Source organism: Crocodylus porosus, unplaced genomic scaffold (genome assembly GCF_001723895.1).
Source record: "Crocodylus porosus isolate Cpor-Errol unplaced genomic scaffold, CroPor_comp1, whole genome shotgun sequence".
In the NCBI taxonomy this organism is placed as follows: Eukaryota; Metazoa; Chordata; order Crocodylia; family Crocodylidae; genus Crocodylus; species Crocodylus porosus.
Genome location: NW_017728911.1, coordinates 23,036,812 through 23,056,468, shown reverse-complemented (window position 1 = coordinate 23,056,468; position 19,657 = coordinate 23,036,812). Strand labels below are relative to the sequence as shown.

Here is a 19,657-nt window from a genome sequence, read left to right as displayed (position 1 = left end):
GCTGCGATGATGCAGGGGTAGAGAGAACCCTGATGGAGGTATGAGAGAGAGCCAGCATAGAGCAGAGTTGGTATTATAAGCTTGGGGGCTTATGATGCATTATAGCCGGCTGGCTTATGGTTTGTTGAGTTGTAATTATTACACCGGAGGACCGGGTGAGGCTGTAGGGGTGTGAGGAGGCCTCACGGGGGCTCCCCAGTAGCTTGGGGGTTCCCGGTGCCCAGTGGGGCACGGCGAGCAGTGCCAGGGTTGCACAGTGTTTGGTGCCGCTGTGGATGTGGCGAGAGAGTGCCGGCGAGGCGCTCGGTGTGTAGGGGTTGTAGCCCCAGCCCAAGAGGGCGTGCAGCGCGGGAGGCGCAGTGCTGGTCCCAGAAGGAGGTGAGGAGCGTGGCATAGGCCCAGGGAGGGCGGAAAAGCCCAGAGGCAGGTGAGAGGCCCCAGAGAAGGCGAGGAGCGTGAAAAGCGCAAGACAGGCCCCAGTGGGGCGTTGCCGGGGCGAGGCAAGCCCAGGGGTGCCGATAGAGGGGCGCAGGCTAAATGACGAGCCCAGAGGCTCCGGTAAAGGGGCGCAGGTTCCGTGGCAAGCCTAAGGGGCGTGGGTCGCAGGACCAGCCCAGAGGCGCCGGTAAAGGGGTACCAGGTGCGTGACCGGCCCAGAGGCACTGGTAAATAGGGCGCAAGTTTCACGAGCGGCCCGGGGGGTGCCGGTGAAGGGGCGCCAGGCGCGTAATAAGTCCGGAAGCGCCTGAGAGGGGCGCCAGGGCATGACAAGCCCAGGGGGCGCCAGGTGTATAGCAAGCCCAGGGGTGCCAGAGAGGGGCACCAGGGCGTGACGAGCCCAGAGGCGCCGGTAAAGGGGTGCAGGTTACGCGGCAAGCCCAAGGGCGCCGGTAAAAGGGCACCAGGTGCGTGACCGGCCCAGAGGCGCCGGTAAAAGGGCACCAGGTGCGTGACCGGCCCAGAGGCGCTGGTAAAAGGGCTCAAGTTGCGCGAGTGGCCCAGGGGTGCCAGTGAAGGGGCACCAGGCATGTAATAACTTCAGGAGCGCCTGAGAGGGGCACCGGGGCATGACAAGCCCAGGGGGCGCCAGGTGTATAGCAAGCTCAGGGTGCCGGTAAAGGGGTGCAGGGTAAATAGGGCGGCATGACGAGCCCTGGGGCGCTAGAGGCCAAGAGACCTAATAATGTCCAGAGACAACTGCGAGGCTTGGGGCGTGCTGAAGGAGAGGTAGGAGGCACGCTTTGCCCATAAGGCCGGGGGTGTTGGAGCACCCCACTGGGAACGGAGGTAATACCAGCGTGGTGTCTAAGGTGAAAGTAGGCAGCCTCCCATACTGAACTTCATAACAGCAAAGATGTGGCGGGCAAGTAGAGGGTGCTGGATCACCTTAATTGACACGGCAGGGGGTGCTAGCGAGCTCATGGCTGCTCGTAAGTCCCACTCTGTGACAACTGGTGCATTGGCCGGGAAGTCGGCCATGCACGGGGATAGAACCCGTGTCCCTGCGAAGGGAAATGAACCCAGAAAGCTAGCATAAAAATGAACGCAGAATTGGGGATGCATACCCATTGCTCAGGTTGCTGTGGCGAGATTGAGGCCCTAGGGCAACTAGATATGGCTTATGAAGACATGACCCAGGAAGGGGTTGTAGAAGGCCAGGCATCGCTGGAGTTCCTATGGCGACTGAGAATGGGGGTGAGCGAGGAACAAATGGTTCGGCTCGAGCAGGAGCTGGAACTTGTAAAGGCCCAAAAGGAAAGCGCTGAGGCGAAAGCAGCCGCCCTCGAGTGACACTGGTCGCCGGGTAAGAAGGAGGGGGCAGCGAAGGAAATTAGACGCCTCATAGCTATGGAGACAGATCAGAATAAGAAATTAGAACGGGCGATGGCTCTCAAAGCTAAAAAGAGCCAAGATAGAGAGTACCAGCTGTGCAAGATGCAGGCGGAGCTGGGGAACTGGAGGGATCAGGCCCTTGAGGCCAGCAGGATCCTGACAGAGGAACAAGCACAGTTGCAACAAAAATTAGAAGTGTCAAGGGAAGTTATAACGGCCCTGTGCAAAGAGCTCCGTGCTCAAGGGGAGTAGATACAGGACCTTCAGGAGGACCTGGAGTGTTGGTGAGACAGATGTGGAGGGGCCAAACGCTTAGTTGATACAGTACAAAAGGAGTTAAATGAGGACCGCATCCAAACGGAGCGGAACTCTAAGGCAATAGCAACACAGATGGAAAAGATAACCGCCTTTATGAGGCAGAACTAGCAAGCGCTAGCAAGGAGAATGAGGAACTAAGGGGGCAAGTGCAGAGTCTGCAAACTGAGAAGGACCGTCTTGGGGAACAGATTCAAACACTAGAGACTCTCCGAGCGGAGAGCCAGACTAATGCCCAGCTAACCTTAGAGGTCCGCAAGGCCGAGGAGAGTCAGGGGCTAAAGGCCACATTTTCCATAGAAACAGAAGTGCAGACTTCGGAGAGTATGAGCTCCCTAAGGCAACAGGTAGAAGAGCCTGAAGGGCAATTGGCCCAAGAAAGGAAGACTGTTGAAGTGGAGAGGCGAGAGGGAGAGAAGCTCATGCAAGCTCTCAAGTCTCGGAAGTAAGCGTGGGGAATGTGACAATTAAACTAAGGCAAGAACAAAAGAGAGAGGGGTGTCCCATGAAGGGGAGCCAGGGAGATCCTGGGGAAGGGGCCGACCCCAAACAGCAAGGGAGAAATGCAGAGGTGAAAGGCTTCATAACTGAGAAGCTGGAGGCCCTAAAGAAAGAGGTTCTGCTGACGGCTCAAGATTACTGCGACCACAAATGGGGTCAGTGGCGTGAACAACAAGCCCATGAGATGAGCCAAGTGAGGGAACAACTGAAAAGCCTCACCTTGCTGCTGAGTGAAAGAGAAAGAGCCATGGGGGGCTCTGAGTTGCCAGAAACTACCGCCGTGGCAAAGGGGGCAGGAACAAAGGCGGGAATGGTGCCAGGCAGAAGCCTTCCACTCCATAGGGAACCCACATGTCTGAGATCTAAGGGAAAGACGACGGGAGTCCTTAGGCCGAGGTGGCAGGATATGAAAGGTGGCTTAGCAAGCAGGAGCAGAGTCCAGGCCCAGAGAGAAAATAGAGGTAAAGGGCTGAGTAGTAGGGAGAAGCAGCTGCTTACTAAGCGTAGAGCGGGGACGGAACAAAGGCTTTACCTCCACGTGAATGGCTTACCCAAGAAAGCCTCTTGGAGGACACTGAGGACGGTCGTAGAAGCCAAGGTAGGCAGAGTAGCCTTTGTTAAAGTTTACAAAGCGTACAGAGGGCGATCTACAGCCCAAGGGAGGATTGAATTTTATACAGCAGAAGCGACATGGAAGGTGCTGACCCATCAGTGGGAAATTCAGGGCAGGCTACAGGACCTTGACGATGGCGAGATGCGAGGCGGACACCACCCAACCACGAAGAAGAGAGAACCCCGGAGGTCGGACGGCAAAAGGAGTCTTCAGGAAGGGGCAGAGACTCAGCTGGCGCAGTAGGCAATTTACCGAGGATGGCTAATGTGGGGGGGCTACCTGTGGCGGGTATCCCCCAACAAATCCCACGTGATGCATCTCGGGTAAAAGGCGAGTAGGGGGCACCTTAAAACCTCCGCCTCCAGTACATGTGCAGTTAAATGCCTGCAGGAGGACCAAGAAAAGATCCTGGAGGGATAATGCTGCAAGGAATTGGAAGGACACCCCCCCGGTGAGTCTGGAACTTAAGGGGGGAGGAGTGTCACAGGGGCACTTAGGTGCCCTGTTCCTAGAATACAGTTAAGGAGCTGCCAGTCACTAGGGGCAGCTCAGGTGCCAGTTGCTGCAGCAACCAGGCAGGTCAAGTGACCAGAAGGGGGCAGGGCCGGGCCTTTATAAATGGCCCAGGCTGGAGCCTAGAGAGTAGTTCCCTCCAGACAGCCGCAGGAGCTCTGCGGGAGAGCTGAGCAGCCCGAGTCGATGGTTGCAGCCTGACCACTCTGACCGGCTGTGATGATGCAGGGGTAGAGAGAACCCTGACGGAGGTATGAGAGAGTTGGTATTATAAGCTCAGGGGCTTATGATGCATTATAGCCGGCTGGCTTATAGTTTGTTGAGTTGTAATTATTACACCGGAGGACCGGGTGAGGCTGTAGGGGTGTGAGGAGGCCTCATGGGGGCTCCCCAGTAGCTTGGGGGTTCCCGGTGCCCAGTGGGGCACGGCGAGCAGTGCCAGGGTGGCACAGCGTTTGGTGCCACTGTGGATGTGGCGAGAGAGTGCCGGCGAGGCGCTCGGTGTGTAGGGGTTGTAGCCCCAGCCCGAGAGGGCATGCAGCGCGGGAGGTGCGGTGCTGGCCCCAGACGGGGGCGAGGAGTGTGGCATAGGCCCAGGGAGGGCAGAAAAGCCCAGAGGGGGGTGAGAGGCCCCAGAGAGGGCAAGGAGCATGGAAAGCGCAAGACAGGCCCCAGTGGGGCGTTGCCAGGGCAAGGCAAGCCCAGGGGCGCCGATAGAGGGGCGCAGGCTAAATGACGAGCCCAGAGGCGCTGGTAAAGGGGCGCAGGTTATGCGGCAAGCCTAAAGGGTGCCGGTAAAGGGAAGCGGGTTGCAGGACCGGCCCAGAGGCGGCGGTAAAGGGGCACCAGGTGCATGACCGGCCCAGAGGCGCTGGTAAAAGGGCTCAAGTTGCGCGAACAGCCCAGGGGCACTGGTGAAGGGGCACCAGGCGCATAATAACTTCAGAAGCGCCTGAGAGGGGTGCCGGGGCATGACAAGCCCAGGGGGTGCCAAGTGTATAGCAAGCTCAGGGGTGCCAGAGAGCAGCACCAGGGCATGACGAGCCCAGAGGTGCTAGACAGGGGCACTAGGGGGTAAGGGACCTAATAACGTCCAGGGACAACTGCGAGGCTTGGGGCGTGCTGAAGGGGAGGTAGGAGGCACGCATTGCCCATAAGGCTGGGGGTGTTGGAGCACCCCACTGGGAACGGAGGTAACACCAGCGCAGTGTCTAAGGTGAAAGTAGGCAGCCTCCCATACTGAACTTCATAACAGCAAAGATGTGGCGGGTGTGTAGAGGGTGCTGGATCACCTTAATTGACACAGCAGGGGGCGCTAGCGAGCTCACGGTGCTCGTAGGTCCCACTCTGTGACAAGGAGGAATGTTTGGAGCCACAATCTTTACCAGTTCTAACCAATCCGGAAGCCAGCTGGACATATTCAGGAGGTTGAAGAAAGGTCTCTCCTATGGTATCATAGCCATGAAGAAGCTTTCCTTGCTGAATGTTCACCTGAATGCTGTAGTTGGGTCCCATCCTGCTTGCACCTGTTTGCTTTTATGTTTCTTAAGTCTGACCATAGGTGCACTAGGGCTGTGTGAAATTCTGGCAGCTCTTTTGTTTTGGAGGTGTTTCAGGCCATTTCAGTGCTGGAAACACCAAATCCGAATCGAAACAGAAGGCTCCAAAACATCTCCAAAACAAAAAAAGGCATCCAAAAAATTTCAGAAATGTTTCCAAAAATGTTGGTGTTTCAGAGCAGGGCTTGCAGGGAAACAGCTGCACGCTGCTGGCCTGCTGTGCAACTCAGGTCTGTGGGGAGCAGAGAACCACATCGGGAGTCTCCTAGCCACCACTGCCCACCCCACGCTTCCCAGGTGATGCGTGGCTGTATGGGGTGGGCAGTGGTGGCTAGGAGATCCCCAGCACAGATCCCTGCTCCCTGAGGAGCCAGGTCGCATAGCAGGGCAGTGTGGGTCCATACCGCATAACCTGGCTCTGCAGGGAGCAGAGATCTGGGGCAGTGTGGGGTCAGCAGCAGCAGCAAGGAAACCCCTGGCACGGAGCTCTACTCCCTGCAGAGCCAGGTTGCGTGGCAGGGCAGTGCTGGTCCCTGCCACATGACCTGGCTCTGCAGGAAGCAGAGATCCGCGCAGGGGGTCTCCTCACTGGTACTGTCCGCCCTGTACTGCCCTGGATCTCTGTTCCCCAGAGCCGGGTTATGTGGCACAAACCCACGCTGCCCTGCCATGCAATGCCAGGACAGCGCGGGGTCGGCAGTGGTGGTGAGACCACCAGTGCGAATCTCTGCTCCCCGTGAAGCCGAGTTGTGCAGCAGAGACCAGCAGGCTTGCTTGCTGCTCTGTGCTGTTTCCCTGCCCTGCAACCCAGCGTGACAGGGATCAGAGATCCACACAGGGGTCTCCTTGCTTGCACAGAGGGCAGCAGCCCTCCTCCTTCCCTGAATGAGCCACTGTGATGACTGTAGATGTTACAGGGCTTGCTAGCACTGCCCTGAGCTCGTCTGCCTACGGGTGGTGACAGGGTGGACCTTGGCTCTGGATCACCTGGTCTGCCAGGAAGTGGATCTTACGTTTTCCCACCTGCCACGACTTTGATGACGTATATATTCCTGGGAGGCACTGCCCATGGTGATCCTGCCTGATCTTGATCCTTGTTTCTTCTGTGGGGCTGCAAAACCTCCCCTTTACTCCAGCCTAGCTTCTCCAGATTCCCAATATTCACAATGTTCACAACATTCTTCCGCAGCCAAGCTGCAGTGCTGTGCCTGTTGTGGCCTTATTTTGGCCCTCTACCCCAGGGAGGCCTTGGGCCTCTTTTGGGTACACCCTTCCAGGAGCCGGTTTTGGCCTATGCTCAAGAAAATCAAAATAAACAGCAAAAAAACCCACAGAACTCTCTGGCTGCTTCTCAGCCTTCTTGTCAGGCTCCGGCAATGTCCCTTTTACTTGTGATCAAGTGCTCAACATCCCAAACACCATAATCCAGACAAAAAAATCCCTTAGTCCATTCTTTGCAATGTGCTAACCTACCCTGCTCCCCTATGAACGCTAACAGTCTCTTTGGGGTTTCCCCCATGTGTAGAAAGGCTCTACCTGTACCTCTATTTTTTATTTTATTTTTTTTTTCCCCCCTTCAGGCCCTCCTCCAGATCTTCTGTTGAAAAACTCCAGTCTGGAGATTCTCTCGGGCCTTGGGACTCCCTCAGTCCAGATCCTTAGCTGCAGCTCCGCTCCGGAGAATACCACCCGCCGCATGTGTGCAGGCCTCTACCTGCCTCGGGGTCACTCCCACAGTGTTCCTCAGGCACATTCTGCAGTTTCTGCCTGCCAAGATGCTCAGCTGCTCTTCTCTCACTGCGGCCTGCAGGGAACTGACCCCTCTCTGCCCCTCTCCAGGGCTGGAAATACCTTTAGGCAGCCTCCCTAAACACTATTATCAATTCCCTGCTAGGCTAATCAATCAGAATGTCCTGCCAGAGCCTGGCCACAATCTCCTTCCCCCCCACCCCCTTAGCTCAGTACTATAGAAGGGAAGGGAGGGCTGCTCTAGCGCCTTCCAGATTCTAGCCTGAGCCACTGCATCTGAACATCTGATGCCCCATGATGGTCCAAAGGCATAGGCCCTGAGATCAGTGATGTCCCTGCCCCAGCTATGTAAATATACTATTTACCCCACCTTTGAGGATATTTTGTTTTCCTGTTTACCTCCCCTTGACTTAAATAAAATGCATAACATGCAAATTCACAAAAGGGATTCCAGAATGCATTGTCTTTAGTTCAGATGACGTAAGAGGAATACTATTCTAGGCCAAACAGTAAGTTATGCGTATGCATTTCCCATCCTCAGCTTTCTCAGGGGTATTTGACCTTATGTCAGTATCTTTCAAAAAAAGTTAGCGTACTTCCATTACCCTTTTACCTCCTTATTAACTTCACTAGGCTGGGTGATTGTTATCCTTCAACAGCTTTATGTACTTAGAATTCAGATCTAAAACAACAATTCTCTGGAGTGGTAGCCAACTCCTTCTCCAATACTTTTACATTTGATTAGATGACTACTTAAGGTTTAGCAACCCCCTTTTCTTGGAATTATACCTTAACATGGAGGTAAAAAGACAAGAAAGAAGGCAGACAAGTCTCACGTTCAAAAGGACAGCTGCATTCTGCCATAGATACAGCATTCGCAACATCAAACAGGTGACAAGGGAATAATGTCAAATATGCACGAGGTCAGGAGTCGCCATAACCAAGGATGCATTCTTGAGTGGTAGGGTCAAGGAATCTTGGGGATAGAGGACAAACTGATTGTGGTGGTGCTTGTTTTGGTAGAAAATTATGGCGGGGCTGGACTAGAGGGTTTCCTGATGTCTCTTCCAGCTCTGCTGTTTTCTGATCTTACTAATCCATTGCTAGGTAGAAAGGACTAAAACTGCATGTAAGAGTGGTTATCTTTGGTGGTAAAATCTTAGTGGGATCCTGTATATTACTGGTCCTTTTCTGAAAAGTTGTAATATTGTAAATGCTGCTTTGAGGTAGTCTGGAAAGCTAAGACCCTTTGACGGAAGTGCGGATGCAGTACAAGAATGAGGAGCACTGGGAGTGGCAATGATGATAACTGCTTGGGTTGATGCCACTGAGAGCAAATTGTAGTGAACTGGGACTTTGGGCTTTGCCATTTTTTTTCAGCTGAGAATTTAGCTCTCAGACTGTAACAAAGACTAAGATTACAGAACAAAACAACTTTTCTCTATTGCTAACTACTGCTTTGCTTGTTGTATAACTCAGATAGAAATTAATGTAAGTTAGTGTGGCTATCTTCTGAATAAAACATGGCCAGATTAGGTTGAAGATGAAAACAAAATGGGGGAAAAATGCACCTTGGAAGCTATTGTTGGAAATGTCACTGAACAATAGAGAAAGCTTAAACAACAATTTCTGTTTTATTGAATTCAGAGGTGTGTTTTGCTATGTCTTTCAATCATGTTGTTGCGTCTATAGCTATCTGTACTATAAGTTGCACAACGGTGCCTCCGTGTTCAACTGCTGGGGAATAGCACAGGACTCATGGTAGTCTTTTAGGATCTTTAAATATACTTTTTTGTGAAGCCATTGTCTTAGAGCAAGGAGATTTCTAAATGTGCATTTGTTTAGGGCATATCTGAAGTTGCGTGAGAGATTGCCATAGCTCACACTCTCTTGTAAATCACCATTGAACAGTAGTAACCCAAAGAATGAACAGAAAACATGTCTGTTTTCAATTTTAAGGCAAAAGTCTTGCCAAAGGCTGTGATTGATTCGGAGACCACCCTTTGGTAAAGCAATGCTTTACTGGCCGGATTACCTTAAAACACTTCATGGTTGTGTTATGCTCGTCACGTTATGTATTGGCAACTAGAGTGGGTCCTCTAGCTGCTGGCTACTAGCCAGAAAATCTGAAGCCAGATACTTGACAGCATTCTCATGTAGGGAAGACTCCACAACTTCGATATTTGGTTTGTCTATAAACTAATAAAACTCTTTCAGGCAATTACTGAATTTAAAATAAGAGAAACTGGTTTTGTGGCACTGGCTTTTTAGCCTCCCATGCAAACGTGACTGTTTGCCAAGCAAATAACAGTTTAAAAATGATATCATTAAATTAGGGGTTTCTCCTTTTTTATGATATATAGCTGTAAATCTAAACTGGGAGAAAACCACAAGCACTGTAAAAATGACTGAGGATAAACAGCATTCCAGTCCCCAAAATTAACTGTGTGTTTAGCAAAAAGGTTTTATAGTTTGCTGTGTTTCTCCCAAAGTTTGATTCTCTGCATAAGTAAAATAATCAGGTGAAAATTTTTTTTCCATAGACGAGTCCTACCACAAATTCTGAAGCACTGTAATGATTTACCTGATTCAGATCTGAACTACAAAACTGTGGATAATAAAGGAACACTTTTCTCAGTTAAGGCTGTCTAATATCCCATGCGTTCATAAAATAGCAATGATAAAACTGCTATTTGACTGACAACGAGAGCTGAATCTGAACTGGAAGCCACATACCTGGAGAGGACAATTGCTATTAGTATATATTAGGGTTGTGCAAAGCTTTGGTCTCTGATTTGATTTGGCCCTATTTGGTGGCTGAATTTCTGAATCAGAATTGAATCGGAGGACTCTTTAATCTCTACGAATCGAATCAGAACCCTCCGAATTGAGAGTGGTTTGGAAAGATTTGGTGATTCAGACATAGACACAGCTTTAAATGTTTTTTCTACATACCTCTAGGTAGCAGGCAGTCTGTGAATGCTGCAATGCTGGGGCGCATGGAGTGTCCCACAGGAGCACGGGGGGCTCCCCAGCATTGTCAGCAGCAGACCCGGAAGTGGACCAGAAGCAGTTCCAGTCCACTTCAGGGTCTGCTGGGGAGCATGCAATTGGTGCCTCCTGGGTCTGGGAGGTACCCGGGGTCCGCCCTGAGACCAACTGCCGAGCTGGGGATGCACCGGGGCACCCCCCCAACAGACCCAGAAGTGGACCAGAAGTACTGCCAGTCCACTTCCAGGTTCACCGCCAAGCACACAAGGGGGTGCCCCCCATGCTTCTGTGGGATGGTTCATCCGCCCCAGCATCGCAGTGTTTACGAGCCATGCTGGTACCTGGAGGTATGTAGAAAAAACTTTTAAAGCTGTGTCTATGTCCGAATCACTGAATCTCCAAATTGGCATCAAATCTTCAGATTTGGGTTCAGCCAAATCGAATCAGGGACAGTGATCTGAATCAACTAATTGAAACTCTGTGCCTGATTCAGGCTGAATCCGAATCAAATAGGGCACACCCCTAGTGTTCTGAATTCATGGCCATAAACCCAATGAGATGTGGAGGAGTGCAAGACAGCAATACCTAAAAATCAGTTACCTTGTATAAGAATGGCCTGCCTTACCAGAAACCCAGGACGATCACCCGTACCTCAGCTTATTGTGGCCAGGGTGGCAAAGATGCAAAACTTATAAATGTACATCAAAAAATCTCATATCTGAGCTGGGCCTGGAGTCATGTGAATGAGCTAAGGCTATTACGGAGCACTCAAAGGTCTAATGCTGCAGTTCTTGCACAAGGGGTAGATTCTTACTGGGGCCAATGGAAGGTTTACTTAGTGACTGTAGTCACTTCTCTATTCTAAGAATTATGAGTGAGTTAAGCAGGAGGAATTAGGCCTAAGCTCTAGATATTTAAAAGTATTTAGATGCCTAAATCCTACTGAGATAAACAAGAGTTAGCCACCTAGATGCCTCTAAATACCTGCTTCTAAATGCCCTGCAACTACAGTATCTTCTGTACATCTATGAGGCTACTTCATGCAGTTCTGTGCACCTGGCATGCCATATATCTTAGATGGCAGATCTAACAAAAGGTCAGTGTCTGGGGGAGGTTCTAAAGTAGTCAACTTGAAGATGGAGCAATTTGGTGAGAGACTCTGCTGGCATGCAATGTAGTGTTCTTAGTGGTGCTATAACAATTTTTACCAGCTGAGGGTCTGCCCTGGGGTGAGTCAGGCTGCCAGAGGGGAAGCTTCTGAAACATTCCCTAAAATCCCCTTGTGTTGTTCCTGAAACAACATTCTGCAATGTAGGGTACACGTCTTTTATTCTGTTTTAATGAGTAGCCAAACAAACCTTCACAATGTGTTTGGAACAGGCAAACCAAGAATAATGATCCATGATAGCACAGGGAAAATTTCTGGAAACCTCTGACAGTCTGCCTTAGCCATTGTGCAATGTCCCTGTGCATTTCTGCCTGTGTTCAACCTACTCTAAGGGAGCTAATCCTTTCCCCAGTTCATAGCTTGAATAAATTAAGCCCCATTTTGCTACTAGTACTTCAGCAGTTGCTACTGTTCAGAGTAACTACTGCCCTAAGTATTCATTTTTAATCTCTTTTCACAAAGACACGTGGTCAGTGGATTCTGCAATGCCTTTTATGCCTTTATGGATCCACTGACACATGATCAGTGGATTCCTGAACCCTGTCTTCAATCCTCTGCATGGCTAGGGATGGACATTACACATAAACCAGTTTAAGTGATCAGAAATTGGTTTAAACCTGTAACAGAACAGATGTTCAGTGCACATAAACCAATCTGAGAAAAACCTTTTTGAATGATTTGGGTCAAACTGGTTTATGCAATGTCTGTCCCAGACCCCTTGCTGATTTAAGTTAAACCAGACTCCCCCAGCATCCTGGCATGCTCTCTGGGCTGGGCAGGGCTCTCTGCTCCACAGCAGAGCTGGACCCTCCCCTCTGCTCCCTGTCTGCAGCTCCAGCAGAGACTGCAGGCATCTGCCTGGCTTCCCTCTGCTCTCTACCTCCCCTCACCACTCCCTGCTAAGCAGGGATATCCCCATCCCCTCTGTCTTACACAGACACCTCTCAGCGTTAGCTAGCAGACCACATGCTCGCCACAGTCCATGCTGTGGCAGAAGGGACAGAAGCAGAATCAGCAGGTAGCTGGTAATATCCCTCTGGTTTCTTAATGGGGTGATTTTAAACACTGAGTTAGGGGTGATAAACACTGTGTTATCAATTCCCCAAAGGGGGGGAGGGGGAACCCCTCCCTAATCGGAGCATCCTGCTGGGCCCTGGCCATGCCCTCCTCAGCTCAGTACTGTAGAAAGGAAGAGAGGGCTGCTCTACCACCCCCCAGCTTCTAGCCTGAACCACTGCAGGCATGTGCCTGCATTTTTTTCAGTCCGGGGGTGATTGTCTGTAGTTACAAATTGATTCTGCCTAGCCAGGTTAGACTAACCTGCAAAGATTGAATCAATTCAGGCTCAGGCTTTTTGAATGTCTGTCCCTAGCCCAAAGAATTTCCACTGAAAAGACCAATTCTTTGGCACCATCAAAGCTATAGAGAAGTGAGCCCAAATTGCTCATGGCTACCAAGTGCCTGTGGAAGAAATCACAGAATTTTCCAACGCATCAATGCAATTTGTGCTGCTTCCAGAAAATAGATGTGTTAAATTTGAGAAAGTGACACAGATGAAACCATGTCAAAACACTGAAAAAAACAAACAAAAATCCTAAACTATGTCTCAGATAAATGTGGGTTAGTTAAATATAGCAAAGAACTATACATTACTGTGGTTTTCCTTTTGTAAGGTCAGTTTTGAATCTTCAGTTTATGAAAATTGTGCAAACTTGGCCATGTTGCTGATGTGGATTTACTGTGTAAGAAACAACAAAATATTGCAGGTTCCAGTAAATCTTATTATTTGTTATTACTTCACCTTCAGCACATTCTTTTCCTTGAGGCTTCCTGTCCTGCTTTATCTGACCTTTAGCTCAAGTCTAACCTTCTATTAGGCTCTGTATTTTTTCTGGTGTCTTTGACAGCTAATGAAATTACATTTACCTGTATACTGATGAATCATTCATGGCTCATTTCTGAAGAACAAGTAGGAATGTAAACTCTCTCACCAGGGAAGAATCAACTACACCAAAAAAATCACATGTCGACACATTCTACCACCTTTTTTGTGCAGCATAATCCAGAACTATTGGTAAATGGGACTATTGGCAAAATAAAAACTATTGAATATGAGAGACCCATTTGATCCTGACACCCACTGTTTAATGCTAGAACTTTTCCCCCCCTCAGACAATGCTGGCCCACATAAGTTGCTTACGATGCAAAAATTAACACATAGTTATTATTGTTCCTTCTAAGATGAAGGGGCACTTTGCTATCACATTCTCCTGTGCCATAGGGGAAAACTAAATCCAGGTTTCCAATAACAGTTTGATTCACCAAATGTATATAGGAAGGGGTTTAAAAGTCTACTTTCTGATTATGTCTTTCTACAGAGAGAAACATACAAGCATTTCTGTTGCTGTTTTGGACTACTTAAATTTGTGAGCATAAGGCTACTAAAACACACACTTGAAGCTGTACTGCTACTAGAGAATTTTTTTTTTAACCATAGTAATTGCCCAGAATTTAAAGTTAGTCTTGGGGGCTGAGGGAAAAGGGAAGTGGGAAGGGTCTATCCAGCCAAACCAGAAACTAGGCAGATGCTTTTTAACCCCCAAGATACTCCAATTCCCAAGTCTATGTCAAATTTAGATTACGCGTTTATATGTAAAAGGGAAAAAAATGGTTTAAAAATACCTCATTTAAGAAGGATGAAAACATTTTATAGCAAAAGAAATACACTTTTATAGGAGAATATCCTGTTGTGGTGGAGTTTATAAATACTCAACTTCCCCACAGCTACCACACCCTAAATGCTCTATGAAGCCAAAATTACAGAGAAGTGTATCTGGGAAATATGATTGCCTCTTAAGAGGGTCCCAAGCCAAAAACTGCAGACAGGTCTAAACATCTCAAAAACTGGGGGTTTCAGACTTTGACTTGATCGAGAAAGGTATGGCTGGAAAAGGGGTTCAAATGTGGCTTCTAACCAATTTCTACACCCTTCTGGAGTCAAAGGAAGAGAGGTGAGATACAATGTAGACACTTGGGGGTTCCCTAGCATAGGAGGAATCCTCAGCTATATGCTCAGCTTTAACTTCAGCTACATGCTCAATGGCAAAACCCAACATCAGACTGCAAAACTACCCTCAAAGTGTGGATCTAGTGCTTAATTGTGTTAGGGACCATGATTTTGGTCCTATCTCTGACTTCCAGTTAAGAGCCCATTCCTGCAGGTCTCAAAAAACTCAGTTTCTGACAGATTTTTAAATCCACATCACAAATGCAACTGAAAGCATTCTATAGCTATTCTGAAACAATGTGGAAAAGGGCAGTGAAAATGGGTAAGAAATCTTGTAAAAAGGGGCAAGAGGAGATATGATTAGAGAGAATGTGACTCTAACCTGATGAGTCAGAGGGGGTAAGTGGCCAGTAAAAGAGAGTGCTAGATGATGGTAAATTAGCCTTTCTGACTGGCTAAAACCAAATAGCACAGCTGGAACCTGTAGCCTCCCTCCAGCTGCAGCTAGTGTAATCAAAGCAAAGGATTGCATGTCAAACCTACAAGTCCAACTTGTAATTTCTCCTCTCTTGCTCACTACCCAAGATGAAAGCACAGTTTGTTGGTAGATGCTGTGTCTGCTTGGATCCTTTGTGCTTATCCATTATTTTCCTGGGGATCACTTGAAACAGTATTTGTAAGTAATGTATACTCTTGTGTATGTATATCTGAATGTTCCCCAAATGCTAGGTACAAAACAACATGCTTTGACAGTCTGCAAATGGCCTCGGCTCCCAGAATTTCAAATCTGAGTTAAAAGGAAAGAGGTCTCCGATATGCTTGTGCAACAGCTACTTGTGTTTATCTAATTCAGAAAACTTTAAAATCATAATCAATTTTTTCCTAAGGATTTCTCCCCCTCCCCCAACTGAGTTCTGCACTCGGGAAATATACCAGTTAAAAGCTACAGACTGTGAAATCCCTATAGCAGTGTACAACAGTAGCAGATAAATAATACAAGCCCCTCAACTGGGGTAACTTCTCCCAATCCAGTGAGGAATTACCCTTTGCAGAATCAGGGGCAAAACTCTTCCAGTGGAAGTCTTACTGGTTTAGATTTTGCCTGTTTGCATCCAGGGCCAGGTAGCCCTTTGCTAAAGGCAAACCAGTCATGAGCTGAACCAGCTCAGCCAGCTGGCAAGCTACAGTAATGGCCGTCTCCTGCATGAAGTTGCTCCAGGTAATGGTCTTTTTCTCTAGTGGAGATGTGCAGACAGGTTTGTATTTGCCCTTCACTTGCAACTACTTCTCATAGCTTCTCTTTGCTCCATGTTTTTACAGCCCTCTTCCACTTAAGCAACTATCTTCACTTGCACACTAGAGTTAAACAAGTCATTGTTTTATATGGTATTAAGTTTAGGCTTCTCTCCCAGACTTGAAGAAGGGAACGTTATGCCTGATAGTTTGTCTAGCATCTCTCCCAACTATACAGTTGGTCCAATAAAATCTATTACCAAAAACATCCTTGCTGCAAGCTTGCACACTGCCAAATTTACCATTTGTGCTAAGAATTTCCTAATATAAGCAAACTAACCAGAATGGGAAGAATACAATTGCTGTGTTTTAACAAAGCGCAATACAATACTGTGTCAGGACTAGGGCTTTATTTTCATTACTGGCACATCAGCTTATGCAGCTTTGAAATGGCTATACGTTTAGTAAAGCTCATTCACCTTCTTACACATAGGGTGCAATATAAGGATGCAACATTGTTAATAATTATTACTGATCTTTGAGAGCTGGAAGAAATGGAAGCTAGAGGAAATGTACATTCAGCTAAAATGAAAAATTCAGAATCCATGAAATAAGTTTTCTCATTCTGACTTTAACATTCTACCATTTATTGGAGTCTCCTTTAAGTTTCACAATGAAAACAATATAGTATTTTATGATCCATGATGCACAAAAGAGTTAATTTCAGCCAAAATTTCTGACATTCTCTGAAGTGATCACTTATCAGTATTTCTTTTCCTCTCATATCATGAAATCAAGCTTTGGCATTAGGGTACAGTGAAAAAAAAAAAAACAGGAAACAAAAAGAAAAATATTTTTGTCAAACAAACAGTAGCTTTCCAAAATCAACATAAAGTGTAATTTGTTTGGTATACAACAAAAAACAAACAATTGAGAGCATGTGCGTATGTGCACTGCATCTGCCTTATTTCTTAGTTGCTTACAATTCTACAGGAATCTATTATGTAGCTGTATCTTGTGCATGCAAACAGGCTTACTTCACAACCCATTTTAATTTGCCTTATCAAATTAAATCATGGTCATACGAATTATAAGAGATTCTGTTCAGCAAACATCTGCAAACACTAGACAGAGCTGTAGCATAACATTTCCTTGGACTTTCTTCTTTGGCTTTTATGTTGAAATCTCTTGTTCAGGCTGTTTTTTAAGTCTAAATAACAATCCGTATAAACAATTCAACTCCACTGAACCTTAGAAGCTGGCTGTAGGCATCAGGTAACAAAATATAAATATTCGTGAGTTACTGTCTCATGAAGGAGAGAGCGTGGAAATATGTAGGACAAGGTGGCATAGGAAAATAAAATTAGTAAGTTACTCATGCTCTGCAATATCTAAAGCATATAGAGTTCACAGAACTGAAGTACTGTACATCAGGCCGGTCAGTGTAATCCAAACCTAGGCACTGTAAAGCTTTCTACAAAGAGATATAAAGAGTAGTATAAAGTAGTATACAGTAGTAGAAAGAGTGCCAACAGCTACCCCAACTCAATAGCTGAGGATTCCTATGATGTTGGGAGAATCTTGGGATGACATAAAAATGCATAGCCAACTCTCCCCTGCATGGAGAGAATAGGTGTTCCTAGGCAGATCAAGGGAATAAAGTTACAGAAGGGCACGCTGCTGATGTTTTGCTGGGGGGTGGCACTTTGACCCACAAAAGGAGAAAGTGAGGGAAAAGGAGCAGTGAAGGAGATGGTGGCAGAAAGGGAAAGGTCAAAGCAGTCATAGTACTGTCTGCATTCTCCGACAGTGACATTACTTTCTATGTCTTTTCTCTCATTGTTTAAGAAGATGTTAATCTTCTGTTAACCAGAATGTACACAAAGCTCCCTATAGGCTAAAACAGTTGGGGTTATTCCTGGTCTGAGAGTCTCTGCTTTAACCCGATTAAAACAGGTCCTTGGGGGCTGAGGAGGGCAATCATTTACACATACAGTTTGAATGGCAATTAACTTGTACTAGCTCCCCACACTGGGGGGTTAGCTCAGATACTTCACAGGTACTTAAAGTAGGACAATGGGGGCATGCCTCTTGTGGCATCTCAAAACAGTTTGTGATGTTGCAAGAGGCATGCTGGGAACCAAAAAAATGTTCCCCACACTGCATATTTGCAGCATGGGCTCTAAATTTGATACCTGGAAATCCAGGCATCAAAATAAAAAAATTAAAAAACCCCACAGAAAAAAGGTGGACAGGGCACACTCCTGTAGCACGCCCTGAAGCAACCAGAAGCAGGCTCCTCCAAAGAGACGCTCTGGCAGCATGCAGGACAAACTGAAGTAGGGCAAGGCTGCAGCGTGACTCATGTTGGCCTCATCTTAAGCTCTTATTTAAGACAAATTAAGGTTTCTTAAAATTGCATTCAATGAGTCTCCAGCTAACTAGTTTCTAATATAGTTTGGCTTTGTTAAAAACATTCTCTAAAAGGAATGCAATTTAAACTTTTCCTTAATCAGACACAAGTTGTTTGGACATGATTTTAAGATGGCTGGGATTTATTCACAATGGCCAAGAAACTGGCCTTGCTGGAACTGTGTTTTAAATACATTTCCCCACTTCAAGTTAAAGGTCACAGTGAATGCTTACAGCATACCAGTTTCTTCACCCTCCAAACAGGCTCCTGATAAACTCTTTTGGCAAGATTTCTGTGTATATTAGCATTTAACTATCTAAAATAATACAAACATTTCAAATCAAAAACACCATCTGATGTACACTCACCATCTTGCGTGTTTTGACTGAGGATCTGAGTGCGTAGTTCCTCCAGGCTAATTCCCAGGCATTTACAAATTTCCTGTATGCTGTAAGGCTCAGGATGAAATACCTCCTCGACAATGGTCAGCATTTCCTCCAGGCTAAACCCTAGCTCAACCTGCACATCTTGGAGTTTCAGCATTTTTTTCCAGGCCAGGCCTTTTGACTTGGAGAGAAGCTACAATTTGAAAAACAGACAGCACTAAGCCTTGTGGTTTGCAAGTGACCTGAAATATTTCATAGTGCAAACAGACATTAAAGCTGCTGTTTTCCCTCCCAGTAGAAGCTGTTGAGCTTACTACACAATAAATAGTCAATATAATCATATAAAATATATTAATAAAATAGGCAGAATTCAGTCAAGTATAGCCCTGAAAATAATGCATTCTTTTTATTTAAAAAGCTAGCTTAAAACGTGTACTGGCATTGTCTCTCTACTCAAATTAGCTATCCCTCCTTTTCCACTGAGGCCATGGCTTCAAACAGTCGCTTGCTTTTTAAAGCCACCATCAGACAGTTGTTCATACATGTGCTATAATTCAACAGAACTAGACACTTCCTAAAAGACTGCTTTCTATAGTAAGTATCTTTGCTCTTTGTTGTAAACTCAGCCTGACTTTTTCCAAGTGCACCTGGATGTGATTGATGAATCCAATGATCTGATGCTGTGGTTATAATCTTAACTTTTTTAGGAAAACCTTGAAATACTAAAGTTTAGGTTGGTCCCAGAATCTTAATTACATTAACAATGCAATGATATTTTTTTTTCTCTGGGAATTTAATGAAGCATAGGAGTTATAATAAGTCAAAACTTGGAATGTGTTCTGCTGCCACATTATGCTGTTTAACTATAGTCAAGTTTTTCAGATCATCCCAAAGAGGGTGCCATGCTATACAGGTTTCCCTCACCTTATGCTGTACATGTGTTCCTGGAAAATGGTGCATAACTCAAATTCATGAAAAGGGAACATACTTTACAACGTAACAAATAGGGATACGTTCCAAGACCTCAGCTGTACTGACCCCCAGACCCATTTCTACCACTTTTACAAGACAATTTTGGTGCTCACCAACAGAAGACAGTACACACAAGCACAAGGTGGTGGTGAAGGGGGATGGCAACTACATAAACACTAGGCCTGTGCGAAGTGGCTAGTATTCGCTTTGGATTCGGCCAATTAGGGGGACAGTGATTCGATTTGGTGATTCAAATCACTGTCCTGAATCGATTCAGCTGTATCGATTTGGCCGAATCACCCAGGCCCATCCCTGACCCGCTGCCCCACCCACCCCAGCTCCTGGCACTTTGAAAAAAAAAAAGCCCTGACTCAACAGGTGCTGCTGGGGGGGGGGGGAACCCC

At 47.0% G+C, this 19,657-nt stretch overlaps 1 protein-coding gene across 3 annotated transcripts in view; it reads right to left on the bottom strand.

Annotated features, from left to right (window-relative positions):
* GALK2 (galactokinase 2) overlaps positions 1-19,657 on the bottom strand; it is an 88,225-nt gene that overhangs the window by 12,449 nt on the left and 56,119 nt on the right. For all 3 annotated transcript variants that reach the window (XM_019533643.1, XM_019533641.1, XM_019533642.1), the window contains one exon: positions 18,264-18,474. In XM_019533643.1, coding sequence (XP_019389188.1) covers positions 18,264-18,474 — 211 coding nt within the window. The remainder of the gene's footprint in view (positions 1-18,263; positions 18,475-19,657) is intronic.